At 42.6% G+C, this 27,271-nt stretch overlaps 1 protein-coding gene across 1 annotated transcript; it reads left to right on the top strand.

The window, feature by feature from the left end:
• Positions 1-6,689: 6,689 nt before the first annotated feature.
• LOC306924064 (DELTA-actitoxin-Afr1a-like) lies at positions 6,690-10,147 on the top strand (the record flags this gene model as incomplete). The annotated part of the gene is made up of 3 exons (XM_079502405.1): positions 6,690-6,923; positions 7,296-7,530; positions 9,908-10,147. Exons 1-3 carry the CDS (start codon positions 6,763-6,765, stop codon positions 10,145-10,147), a joined length of 636 nt encoding a protein of 211 aa, XP_079358531.1. The 5' UTR covers positions 6,690-6,762.
• Between the last annotated feature and the right edge of the window lie 17,124 nt (positions 10,148-27,271).

The following is a 27,271-nucleotide window of genomic DNA, read 5'->3' as shown; positions in this document are numbered from 1 at the left end:
GGTGGACTGTGATGATGCAGGGGATGGGCTGTTTAGGCTAAACTTGTTCTCCGTCTGTCCGTCTCCGTCTCTCAAGTCTTGCACGTCTTCTAGGTTTTATAGAGACTGTACCAGGTCGAAGTGAATGTGAAAGTACCTCACACCTTATATAGACTAGCCAGAGACCCTGTCTGATGTCACACGACACCATGACACGCGTACGTGAAACCGAGGAATTTATACAACACGTTGGAAATGGTGCATTTATATAGTGCCTTTATCCAAAGCGCTTTACATAGATTGTGCATTACATTCACCCACACATTCATACATCAATGGTGGCGGAAACCATGCAAGGTACCAACCAGCACATCAGGAGCAATAAGGGGTTCAGTGTCTTGCTCAAAGACACTTCGACACCAACTCCCGCGGAGCCATGGGGTTCGAACTGGCAACCTTGCGGTTACCATCCAGCCACTCTACCCTTAGAGTATATATGAATAGAGACGGCACCCGGAGGAAACCCTGAGGCGAAATGGACATAGTGGCCGAATTTGGTATTGCAGTTTGGACCCAAACGCATGAACGCGCTGTCCGTTGACTATCATTGCGCACGTTCATGATGACACGTGAATGTTGTATACGTGAACGCACGTGAACGCGTGCAATGATAGTCAACGGCCAGCGCGTTAATGTGTTTGGGTCCAATCCATCCCAGAATGCACTCTGTTTCTACCCGGAAGGAGGAGTGAAATCGCCTCATGCGCTTTTGAGCAACTTAATGCAAGTGGATGGGAGGAGAACTCGGGTGCCGTCTAAGACTCTACCCCTGAGCCACCGCCGCCCCTGAACTTGTAAATCGGCTATTTTGACAAATCTTTGCGACAAGCATTATAAAATGTTGAACTAGATGTATGAGGTTTCTGCCCAACTATAATCACTTCATTATGTTGTATATGTTTGAGGGGTGCTATAGCCCCTCCAAATCCAATGCCTGGCTTTTGAAGATTACGTCGCATGGCAGGATTTGAGGATATTACTTGTTTATAGAGCACTTTAAAGAGCACTTTCTAAAATTGAAATTGTTTGCCGCCAGCCAAGTCCATGGACTTTAACACTATAACACTATATGACGACGTATGACGTCATGTGGCCGATATAAATACAGTGGGCACCCCGCACATCACACAAGTGCAATTATTGAGGGGTGCTAGCCCCTCCTATATACAGCTTTGGTCCCCACTTGTCTCATATAGCCTATTTGCCATTGACAATGAAAGGAGAAATTAGGTCAAATGTCTGCCAAACATGACATAAATTTGTGGCAACACAAACATTAAATGCCATTGACAATGAAGGGAAAATGTACGTCATATGTAGACGAGCAAATCGGCTAACCAATCACATAGATTCAGTCGTTCATGAGATGATGTACGTTGATGTATAATGATAAGAGCGCCCCTCACTTCACGCCGGTGTGATTTTTATTTGAAATAATGTTAGTCAGGGGCGCCGGATTGGCCTGTAAAACAGCGCGGCCGGTCACGTGACCCATGCAGCGCTGGAGAGTGACACGCTGGAGTTGTAAATGCATTGTTTTCAATGAGGGCAGCGCAAATATCAGCAATTGTAGGTAGCCTATGTGTGTGCAACATGACAATTAAAGTGTTGTATACAGTGACAACTAAAGTCTCTGTAATGTTTGCTAGTTCTTGAAAACATCAGAATCTTCCGATGCACCTGTACACATAATCAGTAATGTAACATGGGGTCATAGGGTGGTTCGGGTCCTTCAACAGTCCCAGGCCAGGCGACCCAGCCGCGGGTCCCCATGGTTCTCCTCTCCGTTTACCGGCACATGCTCTAGCAGTGATTCCGAAACATATTAATTTCATGGACCTACATGCATTAGGCTACGGGGGACCCCGATTTAAGGGCATTTCTATCTCTGGTACCCCAATTTATATTGTAAAATCACTGTTAATTTAACTCTGAGAGTGTACAAATGGAACCAAACGGACCCGTTATAAATAAACCAGACATAGACATGAGTCAGAAGTGTAGACTGATCAGAACCACATCGCATGCCTTCAGGCATTTATTACACAAACACACGTCTCTCTGTAATTAAGTTGTGGGCACATGTGCCGGTTACACATTGGGGAATTCAAAGAGTAAAAGTACAATATTTGGATCTGAGATGTAGTGGAGTAGAAGTAAAAATATAATGGAAATCAGAAGTTTAAGTACATTACTTGAGTAAATGTACGTAGTTACTTTCCACCATGCACTATACCTACCAGTTGAAAAACTGGTAACTTAATACTAGCTCTGGTCCATAGCTCTAATCATGCGTTGCATTTAGAGCTATATGTTACTCTCGACTTCCGCCGCTCGCATGAATGCAGACCAGCCTCTCGTCTTTAGCGCAAATAAAAAGAACGTTTTTGCTACTCACCAAAACAAAGGCGGGTTGTGTCATTAGAAAGCTTACTTTCCTTAGTGGGAGCACTCTGAGCCCCCACCACACGTATAAACGTACTTTTTGGCCAAAAGGGGATTTTGTTTCCACCGGCAAAAAAATACTTTTAGTTACTCCACTGCGCCTTCTACCGATATTGCCCAGAGAATTGCCTCATAGAGAATATTTTTCCTCCGGTGAAAAAAAATCCCTTTCTGGCCAAAAAGTACCGTTTATACAGTACGTGTGGTGGGGGCTCAGAGTGCTCCCACTAAGGAAAGTAGGCTTTCTAATGACACAACCCGCCTTTGTTTTGGTGAGTAGCAAAAACGATATTTTTATTTACGCTAAAGACGAGAGCCTGGTCTGCATTCATGCGAGCGGTGGAAGTTGACAGTAACATAGCTCTAAATGCAACGCATTAGAGCTATGGACCAGAGCTAACTTAATACCAGTTAAAAACTGGTAAGGAGCAGCTGATTGATTGAATGAATGAATATTTTATTATTTGACTAAGAATCAACCAGGGACCACCACCCTGACTAAGAATCCACCAGGGACCACCACCCTGACTAAGAATCAACCAGGGACCACCACCCTGACTAAGAATCAACCAGGGACCACCACCCTGACTAAGAATCAAGCAGGGACCACCACCCTGACTAAGAATCCACCAGGGACCACCACCCTAACTAAGAATCAACCAGGGACCACGACCCTAACTAAGAATCAACCAGGGACCACCACCCTGACTAAGAATCAACCAGGGACCACCACCCTGACTAAGAATCAAGCAGGGACCACCACCCTGACTAAGAATCAAGCAGGGACCACCACCCTGACTAAGAATGAACCAGGGACCACCACCCTGACTAAGAATCAAGCAGGGACCACCACCCTGACTAAGAATGAACCAGGGACCACCACCCTGACTAAGAATCAAGCAGGGACCACCACCCTGACTAAGAATGAACCAGGGACCACCACCCTGACTAAGAATCAAGCAGGGACCACCACCCTGACTAAGAATCAACCAGGGACCACCACCCTGACTAAGAATCAAGCAGGGACCACCACCCTGACTAAGAATCAACCAGGGACCACCACCCTGACTAAGAATCAAGCAGGGACCACCACCCTGACTAAGAATCAAGCAGGGACCACTGCTGCGTTGGGTATATGGGATATGGGCTTGGTGTGGGGTAAAAAAACAACATGAAATTAAATCATGGCTGTTATTTAGGCCTAAGGGCTTGGTTTAGTTTGTTGCACAATACTACGCATAACTAATTGAATCAAGTCTTTAGTGGTTCCAGAGCTCAGCAAACGCTGAGAACCACTGATCCATTCCTATCCCACGGTTAACCTTATGTTGTTGTCTTCGTGTTGACTGATATACTGATTGTATCTGATGTATCAGCGAGCAGACACATGCCATTAAGCCTCAGGTCTTAATGGTTGTTGTGTGTTAAAGCTATATTCAGTGATTTCACTTAATTCAAATATCACTTCTTTTTTTGTTTTGTTGTGATAATCCTCCCTACTATGGAGTGTGCTGACCACATAAGGAGTTCCTCCCTGTCCCCAGTTAACACCTGGGGTAAAACACGTAGGTTTAGCTTTTGGCTATAGGTGTACCAGCCGTCATCCAATAAGGATAGAGAGGGGCCTTCCGCCAATCATGATCGAGCGGGGGCGGGCCTTAGTGTGCGCGCTGTTGGCCTGTTGCGTGTCCCCCCACTGTAGAGCGTGCATGTGTGCATCTTGTTACCGGGGCGGACCGTTTTTTTTCCAAATCACCCAAATCACTGAATGCTCCTTTAACTTGGAACTGCAAGCTGGCAAGCTGTCTCCCAACTACATGGGCAAAGATCAGCAGCGTTGATTGATTAATCAGAACCACATTCCTTTAGGCATTTATTTCACACATTCTATTATTTGTTGATATACCTGCGACCAAAGTCGTAAATCAAGGGGGCCTTTGCAGTGGTTGCTTCCACACTGCGTGTGGAACGCCCTGCCCTTGGCGATAAAACATGTTGAGTCGGTTGGCAGTTTTCAGAACTTATTAAAAACACATTTCTTTTCATACGCATTTTGTCTCATGACATTTTTAAATCTGACCTATTTCTGCAGGTCAATGTGTTGCTTTTACTTGTTATATCGCTCTCATGTGCCTTGTTTTAATGAGCATTGTGCCTGTCACAGACAGACATGCGCAGAGCAAGTTCAGTCAGGAAACCTCAGTGCAGTCGCTGCCGGACGTTAATTGGGCCGCCTCAGCATCACGCTCTCATCCATCGCTTGATCTGAGTACCTAAAAAGCAGATCCAATTCATCGCCAAACCATAATAAACATATTGCTCATTTATATTCAATACATATCTATTCCATCCATTCTTGAGTTGTCCTGACTGAACCTTGATTGATTTATATTGTTGTCCACTCACCTTGTAAGGTGCTATATATAGTGCCCACTGGCCTAGCGGTCCAGGCGCATGCCACACAATAGCTCTTGCCGCCTAACAGTGGTTCGAGTCCCGTTTTGAAACACGCACGCACGCACGCACGCACGCACGCGCGCACCTTTGATGACCGAAAATGTATATAGGGTTGAAGTGGTAAATGTATGTTTTGTAATAATAATCAAGAAGTGATTATTATTACAAAACATACATTTTGTAATAAAATGAGTTTAGTAACTAAAGTTTTCAAATAAATGTAGTAAAAGTAGACCTATAGTAGAAATAAAAGTATTGGAAATTGGAAATACTCCATTACAAATACCTCAAATGTGGACAGTACAGGACTTTCCACCACTGGGAAGATGTTTCGATATCCAAACAATGACTCATTCTTTTGATGTCGACATACATCATTTATGTTCAGAGTGAAGGGTGGGAGGGGCCTATAAGAAGTGCTGCTATATATATTTCTGGTCATCTGTGTCAAATAACCAGAAGCTGTTGAAGAAGTGAATCCATCTTCATTCCAGGTCAAATTACTTTTACTTTATTTAATGCAAACACAATGTTTTTTGTTTTTTGTTTTTTTTTAATAAACATATTAACATATTATGCCAATATATGGCAAGTGCAGAATATAGCCTATGCTGCATATACTGTATATGCCATATCCAGGTTCATATATGTGCATATATGTGGATCAATAGGAATTATATGTCTCTATATAGCTTATGCAATTCATATTTCCATGTGAGGGGTGCGTCATTCACCAGGATCCTGGATTGCTGGATTCTAGGGTTAAAATAGTGCCCAGGATTGCGTTAGATATGGAGGTGATCAGCCTGTGGCAGTGCATGTTGATGTGTTATGGAACCCCATGGGATCGAGTTTGACCAGATGAAGAGCCTTGGCTCGAAACGTCGTCAATACATTTATCTTTTGGAGCATACGAGTGTGCGGGTTCCCTCTCTTTTCATATGTAATTTTAGTTTCTGTTTGCTTTGACAGCAGCCCTGAGCTCATCTGTATGGTTTCACTGGGTGAATGTGTTACAAAATTGTGGGCTAGAAATTAAAGATTAAAATAAAAGAAGAAAAAAGTCAAATATCTGTTTAAATACAGTGTTGTTTTTCGCAGCACATTTTGATTTTAGTTTTAGTCATAGTCTCTTGAATAGTTTTCATTTAGTTTTAGTCACATTTTAGTCACCTGGAATGTCTTAGTGTTAGTCTAGTTTTAGTCGACTAAATGTCATAAGATTTTAGTCGACTAAATCTACAGTTGATTTGGTCGACTAAAATGTATTTTGGTGGGCCTTGATGTTGTCGTAATGACTGATTTTACACTTGCTGAAAATAGCAGATCTACAAGCTCACAACGCGTCGCGCTGTGACACGTTGTGAGCTTGTAGATCTGCTATTTTCAGCATGCAACCAAGTGTAAAATGACTCATATACTGGATCTCTTGTCCACTAGTCCCCTTCCTAGCATTTTAGTCTCGTTTTTAGCTGTTGACGAAATTGTCAATACATTAGTCTTAGTCTTAGTCATCATAGCTTAGTTTTCATTTAGTTTCCATTTAGTTTCCGTCAGTGAAAAAAGGTATCGTCGACGAACATTTTTCGTCTTAGTTTTAGTCGACGAAAACAACACTTGTTTAAATACTATACACACACTACGTAATAGTCCATGCCATTAATTAATCCTTCTTTATATTTGGGTTGATGTAAATAAATGCATTACGTGTGTATATACTTATTCCAGATTCTTCCTTTTCATCATGCCTGCTACGAGCCATTAAGTCGTAACAAATTGCTCTTCTGTGCCACAGACAACAGGTTTCCTGAGCTTCCGATCATGTCTCTCAGAGCTCTTGGGATGGGCCTGGATATACTCATTAATTCGGCCGGTGGGCTGGAAGAAATCGCTGAATCTCTGGCTAAACTGATACCGACCGACCGCCAGTGTCTGATCAAGCTCCAGAACTTCTCTTCTAAACATAAGCTCAGTAACCCCCAGTAAGTATCTGTTTTTCTACAGTGATACTCGGAAATGTTTCAAATACGAATCCCATATATATGTGGAGGTGATCACTGATCAGCCTTTGGCATTGTTGATGTGTTATGGAAGCCAAGGTTTGCTTTGACAGCAGCTCATCTGTATTGTTGAGTAGTGTCTCACGGCTTACTCTTGACAATGATGTGCTGGTTAGTGCCTTGCACATGGTTTCCGCTGCCATCAGTGCGTGAATGGGTGAATGTAATGCACAATCAATATGTAAAGCGCCTTGGATAAAGGCGCTATATAAATGCACCATTTACCATTTACCATTTTACTGTACATTTTCAGTTAGTAACGCATATATGTGTTTTTTTTCCCCTTCTACGCAGGATGTTCGTTTACAGCGGGCACAGCTACGATGCTCTGCCGTCGGTCGTGCGACCCGGCATGGAGACCACGCTGTATTTCGTCAAGACGCCCAACCTGGCGCGCGGCGCCGTGGCCGTAGTGACCTACGACATCGAGGACCCCATACAGACCACCAAGAGGCTGGCCTTCATGTTCAGTGTGCCGTACGACTTCAACGTCTACTCCAACTGGTTCGCCGTGGGGGCCTACTACGAGGTCTTCCTCCAGTTTCTCACTTTCTGATTCAAATGTATATACATATTTTTTTAATAACCTTCATTGTAACATGAATACAGTCAAACATTCGACTGGTATCATGTATTGAATCGGCGAAATCATCCGTTATCAGCACGTTTGAATGGTGCCAAAATGTCCATACTGGCATCCTCACTGTTCAGTATGTCATTATCTGCGATTGTAGCATTGTCATTATCACTGATGTCCTGACGGAGGCGCGCCGTGTCTGGTGGCCATGAGCTACGTGAGGCACCGCCGAGCGAGGTGCTAGCCGAGCGAGTCGCCGTGCCAAACGTTGCGAAGGCCACCAGACCCGACTCAGCGCCGTCCGAGTTACGTCCTGATAGGCAGAGAATAGTATATATTAGTAGCTCCTAGTTCCATGCACCGACAATAGTTGGAAATGACACGTCCACCAGGGGGAAACCAGGCTATGTGGTGAGGATGCCAGTATGGACATTTTGGCACCATTCAAACGTGCTGATAACGGATGATTTCGCCGTTCCAATGCAGAGATAATGGTCGAATCCGCTGCAAACATGAACTGTCAATGTTACACATCAGGCTCAGGAGCAATGGAGGGTGGACATTCTGCAAAACAAGCAAAGGAGTTATATTCAATTCAAAGGAGACTATATCACTGAGCCCTATATACAGTGTGTTGCATTTAACTTAAAAATCACACCCGTGTGAAGTGAGTGGTGCAACTCCGTGTGGGGGTCCCCGGAAGTTCTAGACCCACAACAACGCTGCCAGGGTGCCGGCCCCTCGCCGGCCCCTCGTGTCCGAAACGGTCGAGTAATGACAGAGTTACCATGTGGGAGTCCCCGGGGGGTCCCTGGGGGTCCCCGGGGGGCCCTGGGGGGGTCCCCGGAAGTTCCAGACCCACAGGAACGACAGAGTTACTTTGTGGGGATCCCTCTACTACTGTACTGTACTGTCACTGTACTGTAACACCCCAAATCATATACTGTGTGTGTGTGTGTGTGTGTGTGTGTGTGTGTGTGTGTGTGTGTGTGTGTGTGTGTGTGTGTGTGTGTGTGTGTGTGTGTGTGTGTGTGTGTGTGTGTGTGTGTGTGTGTGTGTGTGTGTGTGTGTGTGTGTGTGTGTGTGTTAGGCTGCGCAACAGTGACACTTGGTCGTGAAAACCAACCAAAAGATAAGATCTTTATTGTCACTGTATGAGACATACAATGACATTTATTTTAGTGCAACCATAACACATAGTAGTATCAACAGAGAGAAAAAGATCACACCCGTGTGAAGTGAGTGGTGCAACTCTGTGTGTGTGTGTGTGTGTGGGGGGGGGGGCACTCAGGGTGCCGGGCCGATTCCGGCGAGCCGCCCCGCGTCCGAAGCGGTTGAGAAATGACAGAGTTACCGTGTGGGGGTCCCTCTACTGTACCCTCTACTGTACTGTACTGTCACTGTACTGTACTGTACTGGGACACCCGAAATCATCATATATACAGTTAATATGTGCATGCGTGTGTGTTAGGTTGCGCACAGGTGGTGAAAAACAACCATGCTGTTTTCGTGCTCAGACGCACCCAGCCACCCAGCCAGCCAGATACCCAGCCACACACATAGCTCCGTAAGGGAGTGGTTGCACCACTCAAAAAGACAAAGAAAGAAACACTGATAAACTGTTAGTCCGTCATAGTCCAGTCAAGTCATCTCAATCCATTACTAAGAGCACCGTTAAATGCACCATTACAATTTGTAAAATACACCAATAAAATGATAAATAGATAAAATAAGGGGGACCACACAATCACATGATTAGATGGAACAGAGTTCAAAGCTATTGTTGTGCTCGGACAGACCCAGCCAGCCAGCCAGGGACAGACCCAGGGACCCACGGACTGTCTATGGACTGGAGTGGTTGCACCGCTCAAAAAGAGCACAGAGGTCCCCCTGTGCCCAGCCAAAGTCTGGTGCATTACTGATCTGGTGCAGTTGAGGTGGGCAGATATAGGGCAGGCATTCCTGGAGCGAATACTGTGACCTTGGTTTTCCACTGTCCCATGATTTAAGAAATCTTTATCTTTATTTAGAAAACAAAAAAAACAACAGGATAGGAACACAGATTTGTTTTGGATGTCTGGATGTTGTATGTTAAGTTGGTTAATACCAAGGAAGTATTTGTTTTAGAAAAATTCATAGAGAAGGCATGGCAGTTATACTGTACATTGGAGAAAGATCTATCCATAAGTAACTGGTTATGTATTTTGTTTATGGTGGGTGTATCATTGTGTATGCACATTTTGTAAGTGTCTTGTAAGCCCCGTGTGGGCTTGGCATCCTTTGATATGACATTTTAATAAAATATCTATCTATCTATCCATCCATCCAGGAGGACAAGCGCTGCGACTACAGCCTCTACAAGGAGATGTACTACAACGACTTTGGCGAGGGCTCCGACTTTGCGCGTCAGCGCGGCGGTCGGCCGCTCTCGTTCAAGAAATGGCAGATCCGGGTGGAGGCCACGATGAGCGACACCTACACACCCAACATCCTCATCAAGTTCCATGACGACCACCAGTATGAGAACCAAGATTACCCTAAACCTAACCCTAACCCATGTGAAAAGTAACTAAGTACATTCACTCAACCCATTTAAACTGAGGCCAGATTCTACAAATCAAATAATCAAATAAATAAAATAACAGTTTTCTTTTTTGTGACCAACTTTTCTTTTTTTGCTTTTTTGCTTTTTTTAAGAAACCCCTCAACAGACCCCCCCAGGGTTAGCACAGACATTACAGGGAAAGGAAAATACAATCAATTTTGTTTTTCTTTTTTAAGAAGTTAACAGGAAACTTTGTACCACATTTGTACATTAAGTTATTTGTGCATAGGTAGATAGGAAGGAGACAAAGAGAAAAGACAAAGAAATCATGGCAGTTTTCTGACGTTTCTATATCAGTGGTTTTCAATCTATTGTGAAGGACCGCAAAAACCTTATGTGTAATTGGCTGCCGACCCCCATGTGAAAATATGTTGTTCCTTTTACTTAAACCATTTAGGCCTGACGTGCTCAATATTTCATGTCAAGGACCCCAAAAAATATATGTAATTGACCTCCGCCCTCCATCTGAAAATATGTTGTTCCAGGAACCTCCCAGAAGCAAAGAGTTGAGTTAAAAACGTTCGCTCTGAAAGAATATTCAAACATTTGGGTCATATTTTCACGATTTTTCGAAAATAGCAGACCTACAAGCTATGAGCTTGTAGATCTGCTATTTTTCAATAGCTAAAGTATAACATAATGCTTAAAACACCAAAAGGGGTTCCCGCCCAATTTGTTGGGGGATTTCTACTATACTTGAGTATTTCCAATTTCCAATACTTTTCCTTCTACTCCACTACATCTCGGATCCAAATATTGTACTTTTACTCCACTATAATTATTTGAAAACTTATAGTTACTATAGTGTGGTGGATTATTTAGAACTCGCATCAGAGTCTTTAAGAAATAATCAAGGTAGAGAGTGGACTGAAACAATGTCACTTTATTACAAGGATAGGTCTGTACCCGCCCAGGGAGACTGCACGAATGCAAGCATCCAGAGCTGTTCAAATGCATCTCTCTTATACACAATGAAGAAGCAAAAATACATGGAGGTGTGGTCAAGGTGTGGTCAAGTGGACATGGTCAAACAAGGTCCTATGGACGCGTAATGCGTGATTTCTTTCTACGTCCGAGCATAGACATGGTAACGCCCCACCTGCTCTGATTGGCCTACAGACACTGCCCGTCTTGCCTGTCCTCCGAGATGCAAGGGTACTCCGTGGTGGGTACAAGAGAATGGCAACGCGCGACAGTAACTTGTAACTTACATTTTTGTAGAAGAGGCAAACCAATATTGTTTGTACCGTTTGCTTTGATTGAATAATTCATTGAACAACTATGATTTGATTTGGCTGTGTTCTAAATTAAAGTGTCAGTGTTATCGTGTATTAATCTAATTATATTAAACTTATACTAAAACGATAAAGATCAAGGGAAAAGAGACCTTTTTACAGTACAATAATGTTTCAAGTTTACACATGTATACAAATAAACAGGCCAACGGCATAAACAATATTAGTTTGCCTCTTCTACAAAAATAAAAGTTACTGTCGCATGTGCCAAGCTTGTATTATATCGTACTTGTATTATTTATTTATTTCCCACCGTGGAGTAACCTCGTAGCCTCGGTCCCATCCCATGCTTACTTATCTGCAAAAAGAAAACCTCACGGCAGACTATCCAGCATTTAACCTCGCCTCACCAGGCTTTCCACCACCTCGGAGGAAGGCCGGGCAGGGTGGGGCCGGCTGAGCACCCAAAAAGAAATAGATAAATAAAATCCCTCGCAAAAAAACAAACAAAAACATCACTGAATGCTCCTTTAAAGATTCCATATTTGTGGTTTCAATAATTGGGTCTTATCAGTACAGTTAGTGCTTCCATCACACGTTACATAACATGAGAAAAGGGCCATTTAGCTGCAGAGGTGAGTGGGTGTCATACGGTTATTATAGAGATTGCTTGCTTTTCAGAGGACAGTGTTACTTGAGGTCAGGAGGAGATCAAGTTCTACCAGTTCTACCTTATCAAACCAAAACTATTTGGTTTGGTACGGTAGCTTCGATAGTTTGTGACATCTTGATGAGACATCCTAGAGACAGTCTTAGATCTTGCATAGTTGTGATGTCATGCATGAGAATGGACAATGGAAACAGAAAGATAAGAGTCAAAACCTAGTTCACACCTAGTTCAATGCAAGGGCTACTAACTTTGATCAGAGGTGAACAAGCTTCTAAGTGGAGATTGTGGACGCCCAGGCTGCGGATCAAGGGTCTCCACGGATTATGATTGTGGAGAGTTATTATAGTTATATATTGTTACACCACCAAGATCAAGCTCAGTGAGCAGATGGAGGTTCTGGGTCTTTGCTATTTTTCTCAAATGAAGCTTGTAGATTTTTATTTTTGCACGAGTTCCTTCGTAGAAATTAACTCTTGTAGCCTAATGTAGCCTACTGTATTTACTGTACTTCCTAGAAATGAACTAATGTAGCCTACTGTACTTACGTAGCTAGCCTACAGTCCACAATGAGCCCCATCACTATTTATTTGGAGTCGACCCGGTTAGGAGTGTACCGGGTCACGGGTTGTCCTTTGGTCATTGTGTATTATGTCTAAAGGGTTTCTGCACATCTGACATACCAAATGAATTTATTTAGTTGGTGTTTTGTTGTCCTATATAATATTAATGGTGATCCCCCTTCTGAAGGTCTGAAAATGTAAACCGTGACGTCTGTACCATGTTCTGTTCTGGTGGTGGCATTGTTAGGGTCTCTGAGCTGTTGTTCAGCGGACCCCACAACATGATGAACCTGAATGGACCAGCACAGGGACAGTTCATCCTGAGATGGACGCCACGATCACAGGCAGAGGATGGAGAATATCACCCGGTCCGCTTTGTCACTCAGGCCCACGGGTCAGCATCTGTTTACACCATCTGTCCATATACCCTTTCGAGTGTATTGTATCAGATTACTGTATTACTGTGTCAAAAGGGTGGGTAATGGGTTTAAGGTAAAATAAACATGTTTGTTTTCTGAGGCTTCGTACACACCTGTCGGACACATTGATCTGTCCGACCGACCACTGATTACATTTTTATGATTTGATGCCTCCATGTCCCACAATGCTTTGCGCGATTTGGGCGGTGCTACTATACGCGGAAATAGATGCACATATGTTCAGTGTAGTTTTCTTGACTGCAGCAGCAGCTAGCAGTAGTTTGTCGAGGCCGTTTTTCACACTCAAAGTTCACTTAGAAGGTCCGGATCAAGGACCAAGGACCAAATATTTGCATTTTGATTTTGGTCCGTTTGGTGTTCACACTGGACTTTGTAAAGCGTACCAAATATGTAAACAAATGACACGTGGACATGTTAAGCGAACCAAATAGTGAAAAAAAGAAAATAGGTCATTTTACGACGGAGGGAAAAATAACATGAGGGGGTGCGGGAAATCACTGTCTACAATTTTTGGGCGCAACCTTCAGTCACAGAGAGAGAAGAGAACAGCAACATGAATCATGATTGCAGCAACAACTTGAAATTGCATTAATTCTTAATAATTATTTTATTAGCCAAATAAGACAACAGAGGAGCAGGTGTTTGAACAATAATGTGCTTGCTGCTGGTGCATACAATTCACCGGAGACGTATAGCCTACAACAAAGTATCCCCGAATCCCGATAAAAAGGACTTTTCTTCTATGTGTGCACCTTAACCTGATTCGATATAGGCCTATGTTATTTCTGCGCATCAAATCGACGAGCATTTCCATGTCATCTTATGGTTTAAACTTGAAGCCGTATTGGTCAGTTAAGCTTCAAGTCAGAACAGCTCCGCTGCAGTTGACCTATATGACGTCTTTTGCTATAGTGATGTAAACAATTAATCATTTAGGACCAACTGTGTAGCTTATTTAACATTTGCTCCATTGGCTCTTTATGCGTGCGGCCGTGCGCTAGAGCGAGACAGGATGATTTTAAATATTTCTCTGTCTGCGTCTCTCCCATAGAGCTATAAAATATATCGGGTCTCTCCCCCCACATGTGCGCGCGTCATAACTTTGCGTGGTGGCCGTGGCGCATGCTTAAAATAAACAGATCTACAAGCTTACACCGTGTACGATACTTTAAGTACCATTCGTGTCGATAACTTGTACATCTGTTATATTTGCGCATGTGAACCTCGTACGCTGCCATTACATTTCTACTCTAGGCTACTCATAGACATATATGCGTCTACTATTAAAATCAATAGTGATCCCCGTAAAAAAGACATGCTTTTAGAACTAATTATTAATGCAGCCTCACAACTGCCGAGGCCCGACGGATATTTTGGCTATCGTCCTGTATTTCTGTATATAGAATAGAACTTAGTACCAGACTTGACTCACTCACTGGAGACAGCCGTGCGCAACTTGGACTCTCCAAGTTACGCACGGCCGTAGCCAAAAGAAGACATACAAACAAGCGATATAATAGTCTGTGTCACGTAACTCAGAAGACTACAGCCTAAACCCCACCCAGTGCTGTCAAGAACGGAAGTTCTCTCCTATTAGTTGGCGGTTAAAAACCACCCTTCTGTCCGATCTGAAGTCCCACCCTGTTCGTTGGCTGTTTTGACTACAAGGTGTCCGATGTGTTTGTTGTGCCCTCCGCCCCCACATCGGACAGGTTTGTCCGATCAAACGACGTGACTCCCATTGAAAATGAATTGGAGAAGCAATCAAATAGCAATCAGGCATCGCACACGGACCGAACATTTGTTCTTTAGGTGTGTACGCAGCCTGAGGCCTAGTTCACACCTACACAACAAATGTTCGGTCCGTGTGTGATGTCTGATTGCTGTTTGATTGCTGCTCCAATTCATTTTCAATGGGAGTCACATGGTTTGACCAAACATTTTTGTTTGATGAGGGGGGAGCAATCAGCAATCAGCGATCAAACACAAATGTTTGATCAAACCATGTGACTCCCATTGGAAAAGCATTGTGGTGGCCCAAAAAAACGACCAAACATTGCTTGATTGGTGTTTGGTACGTGTGAATGAGGCCTCAGTGCGGCCACATATCAGTCGGAGCTTCGCTGTGTCATTGTCATTGTCTCAACTGGTAGGTGAAACCTCACCTGTTTTAGACCCTCCAGAAAAAAAGGCTAAAATCCTTGATTATGTGGACTGAAATCTTCGATTTTGCGGGCAAAAAAAACTTTATGCAAGCTAAAATCCTTGATTATGTGGGCAAAGAATCCTTGATTATGTGGGCAAAAAATCCTTGATTATGCAGGCTAAAAATCCTTGATTATGCGACGAAATATGCAGGGTTTTTATGTGATTTTATGTGGTGAAATTGCGGGAAGTTGTGAAATGTGCGGAAAATGTAAAAATGCGAAAGGTTTTTAAAGAGGAACTGGTCAAACTGGGGCTGCCAGCAGACATCATACTAAAGCTGATGAAGTTCAGTTCTGTTCAACCGAAGGAGCTCTGATAACTACAGCTACACCACCACCTTCTGGGGGACCTCTAGTATTGCCTCTACTTTAACAATAGAGCTTGGAGGGAAATGTTTACCTCTCTCTCTCTCTCTCTCTCTCTCTCTCTGAGAGCCAGTCACCAATTCTCAATTGTCGAATGATTAATCTGACCCATTCTTCTGGTGGGCACCAAGGAATTTTGGCAACCTCAGTGTTAAATTTGCTTAGTATTTTTATTTGACAAAATGTTCAAATAAAATATTTGGGAAATGATTTTAAGTAGCCTATAAGGTAAAGTATACACGATTAGAACATGCTTAAACATTCGACAATTAAGGTGTAATATATTTTACATTGAGGTGCCCAGATGTCCCTAGGGCCTAGACCAGGGGTCTGCAACCTTTTGGAAACAAAGTGCCATGTTTGTATTTTCTAAGTAGGCAGTGTGCCGTGTCAATAATTTATTGTCAACGTTAATTTTAATGACACCACATACTATAGACAAAAATGTAAAAAGCTGATGCCTGAAGAAGGTCAGTATAGACTGAAAGCTTGCTAAATAAATACATTGATTGTGCGCAGATCTGAGTGTGCGGAGCTTCCCTTTATTTTTCCAATGACACCACATAGAAAGTTCCAACATATTTTGATTGTACACAAATATAACCTTTTCCCTTCCTTTTAAAAATGTTGTCTCACATTGTTATTTATAATGACCATTAGAGTCAGAGCAATAACTCGACTCTCTCCCCATGCAGTCGGAGTTCAGAGTTTTAATGAATGTAGAATTATGTGCAGGATGTCATTTACATACACATGTGAGGGACTTTATTTATTTGACTATGTTTTTTTTGTAATAGTTTACCAAAAAGCCTGTCTCTCACACTTATGCCAGTGTGCCAGTGATCACCATCCTTGGTGCCAATGTTGGCACCGGTGGCAAAGGTTGCCTACCGCTGGCCTAGACTATAGAGCGTCGCAGTCCCGCCTCCTACCCTGGACCAGGAAATGAAACCCAATGCATTATTCTCATAGACATTTCTTAAAGTATTTATTTAAAGACGGTTACGCCGCGGACAAAGCCAACTTGAGTCATGACAACACAAACAATATTTTGGACCAAACAAATAATCACAAAGAAGAAAAACAACAAAAAAGTGTTGTAACCTGCCGTTTTTTTCTTCTTTCTAATTATTTGTTTGGTCCAAAATATTGTTTGTGTTGTCATGAGTTGTCACGACTCGAGTTGGCTTTGTCCGCGGCGTAACCGTCTTTAAATAAATACTTTAAGAAATGTCTATGAGGAAAATGCATTGGGTTTCATTTCCTGGTCCAGGGTAGGAGGCGGGACTGCGACGCTCTATAGTGCCTGTATCCCTTCTGGTCAATGGAATTCAAAGTTCTAAAAAAAATAAAAACACATGATGGCACTATTGTTCCAGAGATGAGGCCGGTTAGGGGCGACTACATCTGTCCTGTCATACTGTAGCATAGCTTCCACATTACAACAATTGTATATTTAACTACAGCTGCAATATCTATAATATTTTGGCAGCGTAGCCAAATCTAGACAATAATAGCTGTGCCTTTTTTCCCCTTTCTTTTTTTGAGTGGTGTAAACCACTCCTACAACTGGCTTTGTGAGTGCAGAAAAAATGAGCATGGTTGCTATGTTCACCCTGTTCACCCGGGTGTGATTTCATACAACTGGCTTTGTGAGTGCAGAAAAAATGAGCATGGTTGCTATGTTCACCCTGTTCACCCGGGTGTGATTTCATTACGTCAGACATGATTTCATTACGTCAGACAGGCTATATTACACCACTCAGTTCACACGGGTGTGATTTTTTTAATATGCATGCAATTGAAAATGGAGCACCCAACAAGTCTTTTTCTGGTTTTATCCTCTACTTAGCAGATTCTATATTGACCTGTACTTGATCTGTATCATTCTACAATGTAAACTGTTAATGACATCAATCAATCAATCAATCAGTGTTGCTATTATAATTACAGTCAAATGTCGTACCCAAATGTAGACTGTTGATTTCTTTTTCACGTCGTTTTGAGAATGAAACAACCTAAGATACACAAGCAGTTAGGAATCCTTACACATTCTAATTGTAGATTCCGGCAAATAGATTATGGTGTTGTAGTACTAGTACAAGTCTTATATTCTATTCTATTATAGTGCTTTTCTTGGTATCTCAATCCTCTTAGCAGACCTTGTATTGAACTGTGCTTTCCTCAAACGGTAGGCCTACTTATTCTACAAACCGTTAGGCCTTATAACATTTTCAATCAATCAATCAATCAATCAATCAAGCAAAGCAATCAGTATTTCCCCCCTACAAATTATAGAGGGAAAACAGTCCAGAGCCAAAGTAGGCTATAGAGCGTCGCAGTCCCGCCAGGCCCAGGAAATAATTCCCAATGCATTTTTACCATAGACATTTCAAAACGTATTTATTTAAAGACCTTTTAAACGTCGTACAAAGCCAACTCGAGTCGTGACAAATCATGACAACAAACACAATATTTTGGACCAAACAAATAATTACAAAGAAGAAAAACAACAAAAACAAATTTTGTAACCTGCCGTTTTCTTCTTCTTGCTAATTGTTCGGCCTGAAAAATTGTGTTTGTTGTCATGATTTGTGACGACAAGAGTTGGCTTTGTACGACGCTTAAAAGGTCTTTAAATAAATATAAAAATGTCTATGAGGAAAATAAACGGGCAATCATTTCCTGGGCCCTGGTAGGGGGCGGGACTGCGACGCTCTATAGGGTTTACAGTAATGCTGGGGGTTCAAGTTATGATCAAAAACACAAACAATAGACAGCTAATGGCACTTCATAGCCTGATTCTCTGCGTTCAGCAGCATTTCAGATCCGCGAATCAGGCTGGAACCCAGGCTAGGCACTTCACACCTCACCAGATGTGCACCGTCTCTAAACAGTGTTTGATCCCAGGTCATATAGTATTTTTTTTAATGCATTGTGTATTTTTTGTAATGTTTACAGAAAATGGCCGATGCACACCTTGACAGGTTGTTGACAGGTGTGTAGGACAAAAAAAGGTTTTCGACAGCGCTATTCTTTGATTTTCAAAGATTCCCTTTTTAGGACTAAAATCGAAATGGTCTAAAACAGACAATGAAACCACAGAGGACGGTCGAGTCTGGTTGCTATAGGGCCGAGCTTACCAGCACCCCACTTGCCTCCACACTTCCACAGACTATTAATAAGTACTCTGACAAGGTTCTAGTACTCTGACAAGGTTCTAGTACTCTGACAAGGTTCTAGTACTCTGACAAGGTTCTAGTACTCTGACAAGGTTCTAGTACTCTGACAAGGTTCTAGTACTCTGACAAGGTTCTAGTACTCTGACAGGTTCTAGTACTCTGACAAGGTTCTAGTACTCTGACAAGGTTCTAGTACTCTGAACCTTGAAGGTTCTAGTACTCTGACAAGGTTCTAGTACTCTGACAAGGTTCTAGTACTCTGAACCTTGAAGGTTCTAGTACTCTGACAAGGTTCTAGTACTCTGAACCTTGAAGGTTCTAGTACTCTGACAGGTTCTAGTACTCTGAACCTTGAAGGTTCTAGTACTCTGACAGGTTCTAGTACTCTGACAGGTTCTAGTACTCTGACAGGTTCTAGTACTCTGAACCTTGAAGGTTCTAGTACTCTGACAGGTTCTAGTACTCTGACAGGTTCTAGTACTCTGAACCTTGAAGGTTCTAGTACTCTGACAGGTTCTAGTACTCTGACAAGGTTCTAGTACTCTGAACCTTGAAGGTTCTAGTACTCTGACAGGTTCTAGTACTCTGACAGGTTCTAGTACTCTGACAGGTTCTAGTACTCTGACAGGTTCTAGTACTCTGACAAGGTTCTAGTACTCTGAACCTTGAAGGTTCTAGTACTCTGACAGGGTTCTAGTACTCTGACAAGGTTCTAGTACTCTGACAGGTTCTAGTACTCTGACAGGTTCTAGTACTCTGACAAGGTTCTAGTACTCTGACAGGGTTCTAGTACTCTGACAAGGTTCTAGTACTCTGACAGGTTCTAGTACTCTGCCAAGGTTCTAGTACTCTGACAAGGTTCTAGTACTCTGAACCTTGAAGGTTCTAGTACTCTGACAGGTTCTAGTACTCTGACAAGGTTCTAGTACTCTGAACCTTGAAGGTTCTAGTACTCTGACAGGTTCTAGTACTCTGACAAGGTTCTAGTACTCTGAACCTTGAAGGTTCTAGTACTCTGAACCTTGAAGGTTCTAGTACTCTGACAGGTTCTAGTACTCTGACAAGGTTCTAGTACTCTGAACCTTGAAGGTTCTAGTACTCTGAACCTTGAAGGTTCTAGTACTCTGACAAGGTTCTAGTACTCTGACAGGTTCTAGTACTCTGACAAGGTTCTAGTACTCTGACAAGGTTCTAGTACTCTGAACCTTGAAGGTTCTAGTACTCTGACAAGGTTCTAGTACTCTGACAGGTTCTAGTACTCTGACAAGGTTCTAGTACTCTGACAAGGTTCTAGTACTCTGACAAGGTTCTAGTACTCTGAACCTTGAAGGTTCTAGTACTCTGACAAGGTTCTAGTACTCTGACAGGTTCTAGTACTCTGACAAGGTTCTAGTACTCTGACAAGGTTCTAGTACTCTGACAAGGTTCTAGTACTCTGAACCTTGAAGGTTCTAGTACTCTGACAAGGTTCTAGTACTCTGACAGGTTCTAGTACTCTGACAGGTTCTAGTACTCTGACAGGTTCTAGTACTCTGACAAGGTTCTAGTACTCTGACAAGGTTCTAGTACTCTGACAGGTTCTAGTACTCTGACAGGTTCTAGTACTCTGACAGGTTCTAGTACTCTGACAGGTTCTAGTACTCTGACAAGGTTCTAGTACTCTGACAAGGTTCTAGTACTCTGACAAGGTTCTAGGCTTATTGTCCCGCCCTCAATGTCTTCACATATTGGACACTAGTAAATAAAAAACGCATTATTCAGGCACATTTCAGCCACCTCTTTTGCCCATTTAAGACCACTTTACGCAACGTCATCAAACAGCGACACGCACCTCTGGTCACATCCTTCTACAGGCCACAGGTTTCTGCGTTACACCTTTTTTAATATATTTTTCTTTTTCCGCGGCGCTAGAGCTCAACCGGTCGAGCTTCTAGTCTCTTGTCTCTTGTTACCGGAGCCAGGCAGCTTTATAATATAGCCAATCAGCAGCCTGGATTCACCTAGTAGGCGAACCACTCACAGGGTGCAGGCACACTTTCGCGTCAAGACCAAGCCCCCAGTGAGGCTCTCCAATGTTGAGGCGCTCGGCCCTAGTGGTAAGAGTGGGGACTGCAGGCGGACCCGTGGAGTTATGACGCGGAAACCCCGTGCAGCTGGGGTTTAACATTGAGCGCTTTCCATCAACCAGCTGTTTAAAAGAAGAGCCTAGCCTGGGCTAGGCATTTTATAACCAGACACCTCTTCTGGTTATAAATCTGGTTATATAAATACCCACAGCCATGCAGTCACCACTCACACACCAGCTGCTGGGGGGGGGGGGGGGGGGGTCGTGCCATTTCATGCACCAAAAATGTAACCCATAAAATGGAAGTGAGATCATGCCTGCTATTACCGTGGGCTATCTCCTCTGCCTCCTGCATCTCTAGCACAAACAGCCTGAGCCAGCTTAGGTGGTTCGGGCATCTGGTTAGGATGCCTCTCGGGCGTCTCCCTATAGCCTTGCATGCCCCAATGATGCTTCTGCATGGGCAACATTTATATTTTATATTTGATCAAAAACAAATATTTCTTTCTGTTCTTTTTTCACCTAAACATCATCATTGATGTTCAATGTTTAGTCTTACAATGCCATTGGTCATGTTATTTGCATATAAATACAGAAATTCACACAACTTCAAAATCTCTGGACTGAACATTTTTAAACATTTTTTAAGTAAATGCCTGTAATATACATTTTTTTGTGATCCTTAGAATGTCTAACATGTTTTATGTATTATTTTGTAAGATATCCCCCAAATGTAAATTATTTTTTTATTATTAATGTAATAATTATTACTAATAATAGTAATAGTAATAGTTTTCGTCCATGTCGCCGTTTGATGCGTATGCGCCGTGCCAGCGTATGACGTAATGACTACTCGTGCTTGATATGGCAGTGGTGTCAGATTACATACATGTATACATAGGGGCATTACCTTTAATCCTCCCGACACTAAAACATATCGTCATTACGTCACCATCGAAAACCAATTACACCCTGGTATTGGGTCCTTTAATCCACATCTTTATTACGTCATCATTGAGAGCTAGTTATACCAGTTATACCCTGACGTCATATGCTGCTACGATACATACGCATCAAACGGGGCATACGCAAAGTAACCACAGCATACCGCTAATCAACTTACAAATTACATATACATATACAGAGGCATTTCCTTTCCACCTTTCCTTTAATCCACCCGACACTGATCGAGATATACGTCACCATCGAAAGCCGATTAATCCACATCTTTATTACGTCATCATTGAGATCTAGTTATACCAGTTATACCCAGACATCATATGCTGCTACGATACATACGCATCAAACGGGGCATACGCAAAGTAACCACAGAATACCGCTAATAAACTTACAAATTACATATACAGAGGCATTTCCTTTAATCCACCCGACACTGATCGACATATACGTCACCATCGAAAGCCGTCTCTTACCAATACTACTTTTATACCTCCAAAAACTAGTTACGTAGCAAATAGCTAAACCTAATAATTCAATATTTCAAACGTTCTTTCACAGAGAAGCTGAGATTTGACAGTTTGTAGCGGTCGACAGTACTTGCGCGCACTGTGCAACAAGCAAGTAGGCACTCAACAGAGTGCAGTTCTAGTTATAAATGTGCATACAATTTGCATAAAACTTTTTTCTAGTAGTAAGGTTGAAAACTCTTTTTTGCAAGTAGAAATATATCCGGGCCTTCAAGGGCTAGGTGGGTCCTCTAGGCACGTCCCACTGGGAGGAGACCCCGGGGCAGACCAAGCTGCAGTTGGAGGAAACACATCGACTCACTGGCTTTGGAACGTCTCAGGATCCCCCAGGAGGAAGTCACTAATGTTGCTCTGGAGAGGGAAGTCTGGAGCACTCTGGTGGAGCTGTTGCCCCTGCGACTCGACTACGGATAAGCGGTTGAAGATGGATGGATGGATGTACAAACGTACAAACCAAGCTAACAAAAGCTCATGAAACAAACATATACACAACACGTGTAAAGTGTAAAAGCAGCAATGTATTGATGGGGGAGTGAACTCACCATGCTCACTGCAGTGCATGTTTGTCTCAAGTTGTTTGCAATGCCAGCTGCAAGATTAACGAGGTGGGTGGGGCATTGTGACATCATCACTGCATCAGGTGAAAAGTGAATCTAAAACTGACTGAGGGCAGACAGCTCATTTTAATTGAATGAGCCCTCTTGAGGCCAAAATACAAATTGTCATTAAAAACAATAACAACAAAAACAAGAATGATCAGTACTGTATACATCCAGGCAGGTATTGCCTCTTTAGAACTTATACTGTATGTTTCCCTATAATCTATCAAAATGTATGTTTCCCTATAATCTATAATCTATAGATGATTATAGATGACTACTTCTGGTAAAGTACGTAAAGTACGTAATGTTTTGGTCGGGATTAAGACCAAACCAACATGGACTTGTTTGATTTTCCCCACCACTTATGAGGAATTGACAAGTAAAGTGTCAAATTCATTCTTCACCTTCTTGTTCGTCTTCAAAATGACTGGCTTTCACCGATTTTGTAGCAATGTGTAGCATGCTACAAAACCTATTGATTTATTTATGTGATTAAAAAAAAATATAGGCTAATATATGGCCCCTAATTTGTAAAATAAAAGTCAACATTAACTAAATAAATAAATAAATAAATAAATAAATAAATAAATAAATAAATAAATAAATAAATAAATAAATAAATAAATAAATAAATAAATGAACAAATGAATACATAACTGAATGAATGAACAAATGAATAAAATCAATAAGTTAATAAATTAAGTTAAATAAGTAAATAAAGTGTTTATCACTGTTCTGGTTACCAATGCAGTGACACAACAATACAAAAAAGGTGAACTTCTGGACACTTGATGAAGTGTAGAACCCCAACGCTGGATACATAGAGGGGCCTTCATGAATGAACAAATTCATCTTATTTATATAGCACCTTTCAGAACATCAGATACTGTACAAAACATACAAAAAAAGAAGTCATCAAAGACAATAATTGAAAAAACAATATTAGGAAAAAACACATACAAATGTGTATGTCAAGCGTTTTTCTTTTTTTAAAGAAGACACTGACTCTGCTATAAGAGCCAATGGCAGGGAGTTCCAAAGCATAGGTGCCCGGGCCTCCAAAGCCCGGTCCCCACGAGTGACAAGGCCAGTTAAGGGAGGATCTTAGGAGGGCCCTTTCTGAGGATCCGAGGTTGCACACAGGCCTTATGGGGTTCCAGCAAGTCTGTTATGTATAACTGGGGCTTTAACTGGGAGCTAGTCCATGTGGGGCTTTAAGGGGGATTCACACTGAGTCCGTTTGATTCAAACTGTTCCCGAATACGGTTGCCTGGTCCCCGCTGGCCATGATTCACATTGGCCTTGATTCTTCCGCACCCGAGTACATTTCATTCAATTGTATATTCAATGCTTTCACATTGCAGCGATCCATATCCGAGTACACTTCAATCGGTCCCGGGAACGGTTGGGTGATCCGCTCTCGGGAACGTACAGTACACAGCATTCACACTATACCACAACATATGCCACGTGGTCCCGAGTGCGCATCCGGGACCATAGTGTGAATCCCCTGTAAAAGTAATCAATATTCATGATGCCATGGGGACCCTCTTCCTCAGCCAGGGGACCCCCACCACACCCCACCGCTCTTTGGCCACTGGCCTCACCCCACTGGGTCCCAAATAACGTGTTTTCCATTCCAAGACGATGCTCGATTTCGTCGTCTAAAATGATGCCGAAAAACGTTCGCCGTCGCCATCTACCATTTCACTGATGAAGATGACATTAAAACTAAGCCATCATGACTAAACTAAAACATTTACATTTACTGACAATTCCGTCAACAAATAAGAACTAGACTAAAATGGTTACGGAGGGACTAGTGGAGAAGAGATCAAGTAGAACTTAAAACCAAATCGTTCTATGTTTGCTTTCAGAAAATAGCAGATCTACAAGCTCACAACGCGTCACAGCGTGACACGTTGTGAGCTTGTAGATCTGCTATTTTCATTGTGAAACCAAGTGTAAAATTGACGATATACATTTTAGACGACAAAATCAACTGTAGACTTACCAGACTAAAATATGATATTTAGTCGACTAAAACTAGACACTAAAACATTTCAGATGACTAAAATATGACTAAAAACTAAATAACATTTTACTCAAAAGACTACGACTAAAACGAAATAAAAATGTGCTGTCAAAATCAACACTAGGGGGCGGCCTTTGCTCCCAAATAAGACAACCTTTTCCTTTGTCCATAGGAGGAAGAGGAACACATACCAGCATCAGCATCAGCCAAAACAAATGTACAGAACATCTTGTGGTGGTGGGGATGCTCAATAAACCACATGATTATCATCTTGTGGTGGTGGGGATGCTCAATAAACCACATGATTATCATCTTGTGGTGGTGGGGATGCTCAATAAACCACATGATTATCATCTTGTGGTGGTGGGGATGCTCAATAAACCACATGATTATCATCTTGTGGTGGTGGGGATGCTCAATAAACCACATGATTATCATCTTGTGGTGGTGGGGATGCTCAATAAACCACATGATTATCATCTTGTGGTGGTGGGGATGCTCAATAAACCACATGATTATCATCTTGTGGTGGTGGGGATGCTCAATAAACCACATGATTATCATCTTGTGGTGGTGGGGATGCTCAATAAACCACATGATTATCATCTTGTGGTGGTGGGGATGCTCAATAAACCACATGATTATCATCTTGTGGTGGTGGGGATGCTCAATAAACCACATGATTATCATCTTGTGGTGGTGGGGATGCTCAATAAACCACATGATTATCATCTTGTGGTGGTGGGGATGCTCAATAAACCACCTGATTATCATCTTGTGGTGGTGGGGATGCTCAATAAACCACATGATTATCATCTTGTGGTGGTGGGGATGCTCAATAAACCACATGATTATCATCTTGTGGTGGTGGGGATGCTCAATAGACCACCTGATTATCATCTTGTGGTGGTGGGGATGCTCAATAAACCACATGATTATCATCTGGAAGGGATGTGAATCTGATCTCCTTGGACTTTCATAAATGCATGAATTCAATCAACAATAACATCAGTGTTTCTGGATTGTCTTAAGAAGATCAATTTCTTCAAGCGACTGCATACACACACACACACACCGCCGTTTGCAATACAACATAACCGCGGCTCCCACCTTTGCCGTTTGACAAGACCAAACAAAACATCGCCCGTGGCGAGCGCCTTCGCCTTAGAAGACTCTTTGACGATCGAGGCCCGTGCAGGACTTCACTGCACAGCCACGCAGCGTGGCAGAGAGCTTCACCGAACGTAAATACCAACTGCAATGGTGGAGAGCTGCAGCATAAGACATAATAGTACATGTCAGTTCTCAGAGCGGGGTCTGGGGACCCCCCCAGGGGTCCTTGAGGGGGTTCCAGGGGGGTCCCCAGCAAATGTATAGTTTAACCTCTTTAAACCTAGTGCATCGGTTATTTTCCAAAAAAATGTGAATCATACATCACATTCCGTGCTCAGCCAATCAGATGAGCACAGTCCGTGCTCATACAAACACACAAAGCTGTGTATAGGAGCGGTGCTAGCTGTATGCGGTTACGGTTCATGCCACATATAATTAAGGGCCCCATTTTGCGTATCTTAAGTACCAGGTCTTATGACTCATACCTTAAGACATGGATGCGTGGCCGGTACCAGGTCTTATGACTTACCTTAAGACATGGATGCGTGGCCGGTACCAGGTCTCATGACTTACCTTAAGACATGGATGCGTGGCCGGTGCGGTTTGGCTGTTTTGAGTGGCCAAACAGCATTGGCCACACCTCCAAGTCTCGAGTTAAGTCATTAGATCTGACAAAACATAGATGCTCCCCGCCTCTCTCCCCGTTTCATGTCTCTCTCTTAACCGTATACTAACAATAAAGGCAGAAAAGCTCCCACAAAAAAAATATATATAATAATATTTTCTGATGGGGGTCTACTGCTGGCCCTTTCTGAGCAGGGCACTTCCTTACTGCATGACCAATTCTGTTTCTGGCATCCCACCCCATCTCGGGATATTCCTGCATAGGTAGAAATGGGAAGAGCCCTCTAAGGGCAGTGCAGAAAACCCCCTTTCACAGTATCGTATCAAAAAAGTAAAGGTATTTCCTGAGAGCTACAGGTGATTGAACTTTTGAGTGAGATGAGCCACACCATAAAGTTCACTTATTGTTCAATACGGATGGGCCAGTGAGGTGAGCCACACCACAAAGTTCACTTATTGTTCAATACTGGTGGGCCAGTGAGGTGAGCCATACCCCTAAAGT

The sequence above is a fragment of the Electrona antarctica genome, assembly GCF_951216825.1.
Source record: "Electrona antarctica genome assembly, chromosome: 5".
Taxonomy (NCBI): domain Eukaryota; kingdom Metazoa; phylum Chordata; class Actinopteri; order Myctophiformes; family Myctophidae; genus Electrona; species Electrona antarctica.
This window is presented reverse-complemented; position numbering and strand designations above follow the sequence as displayed.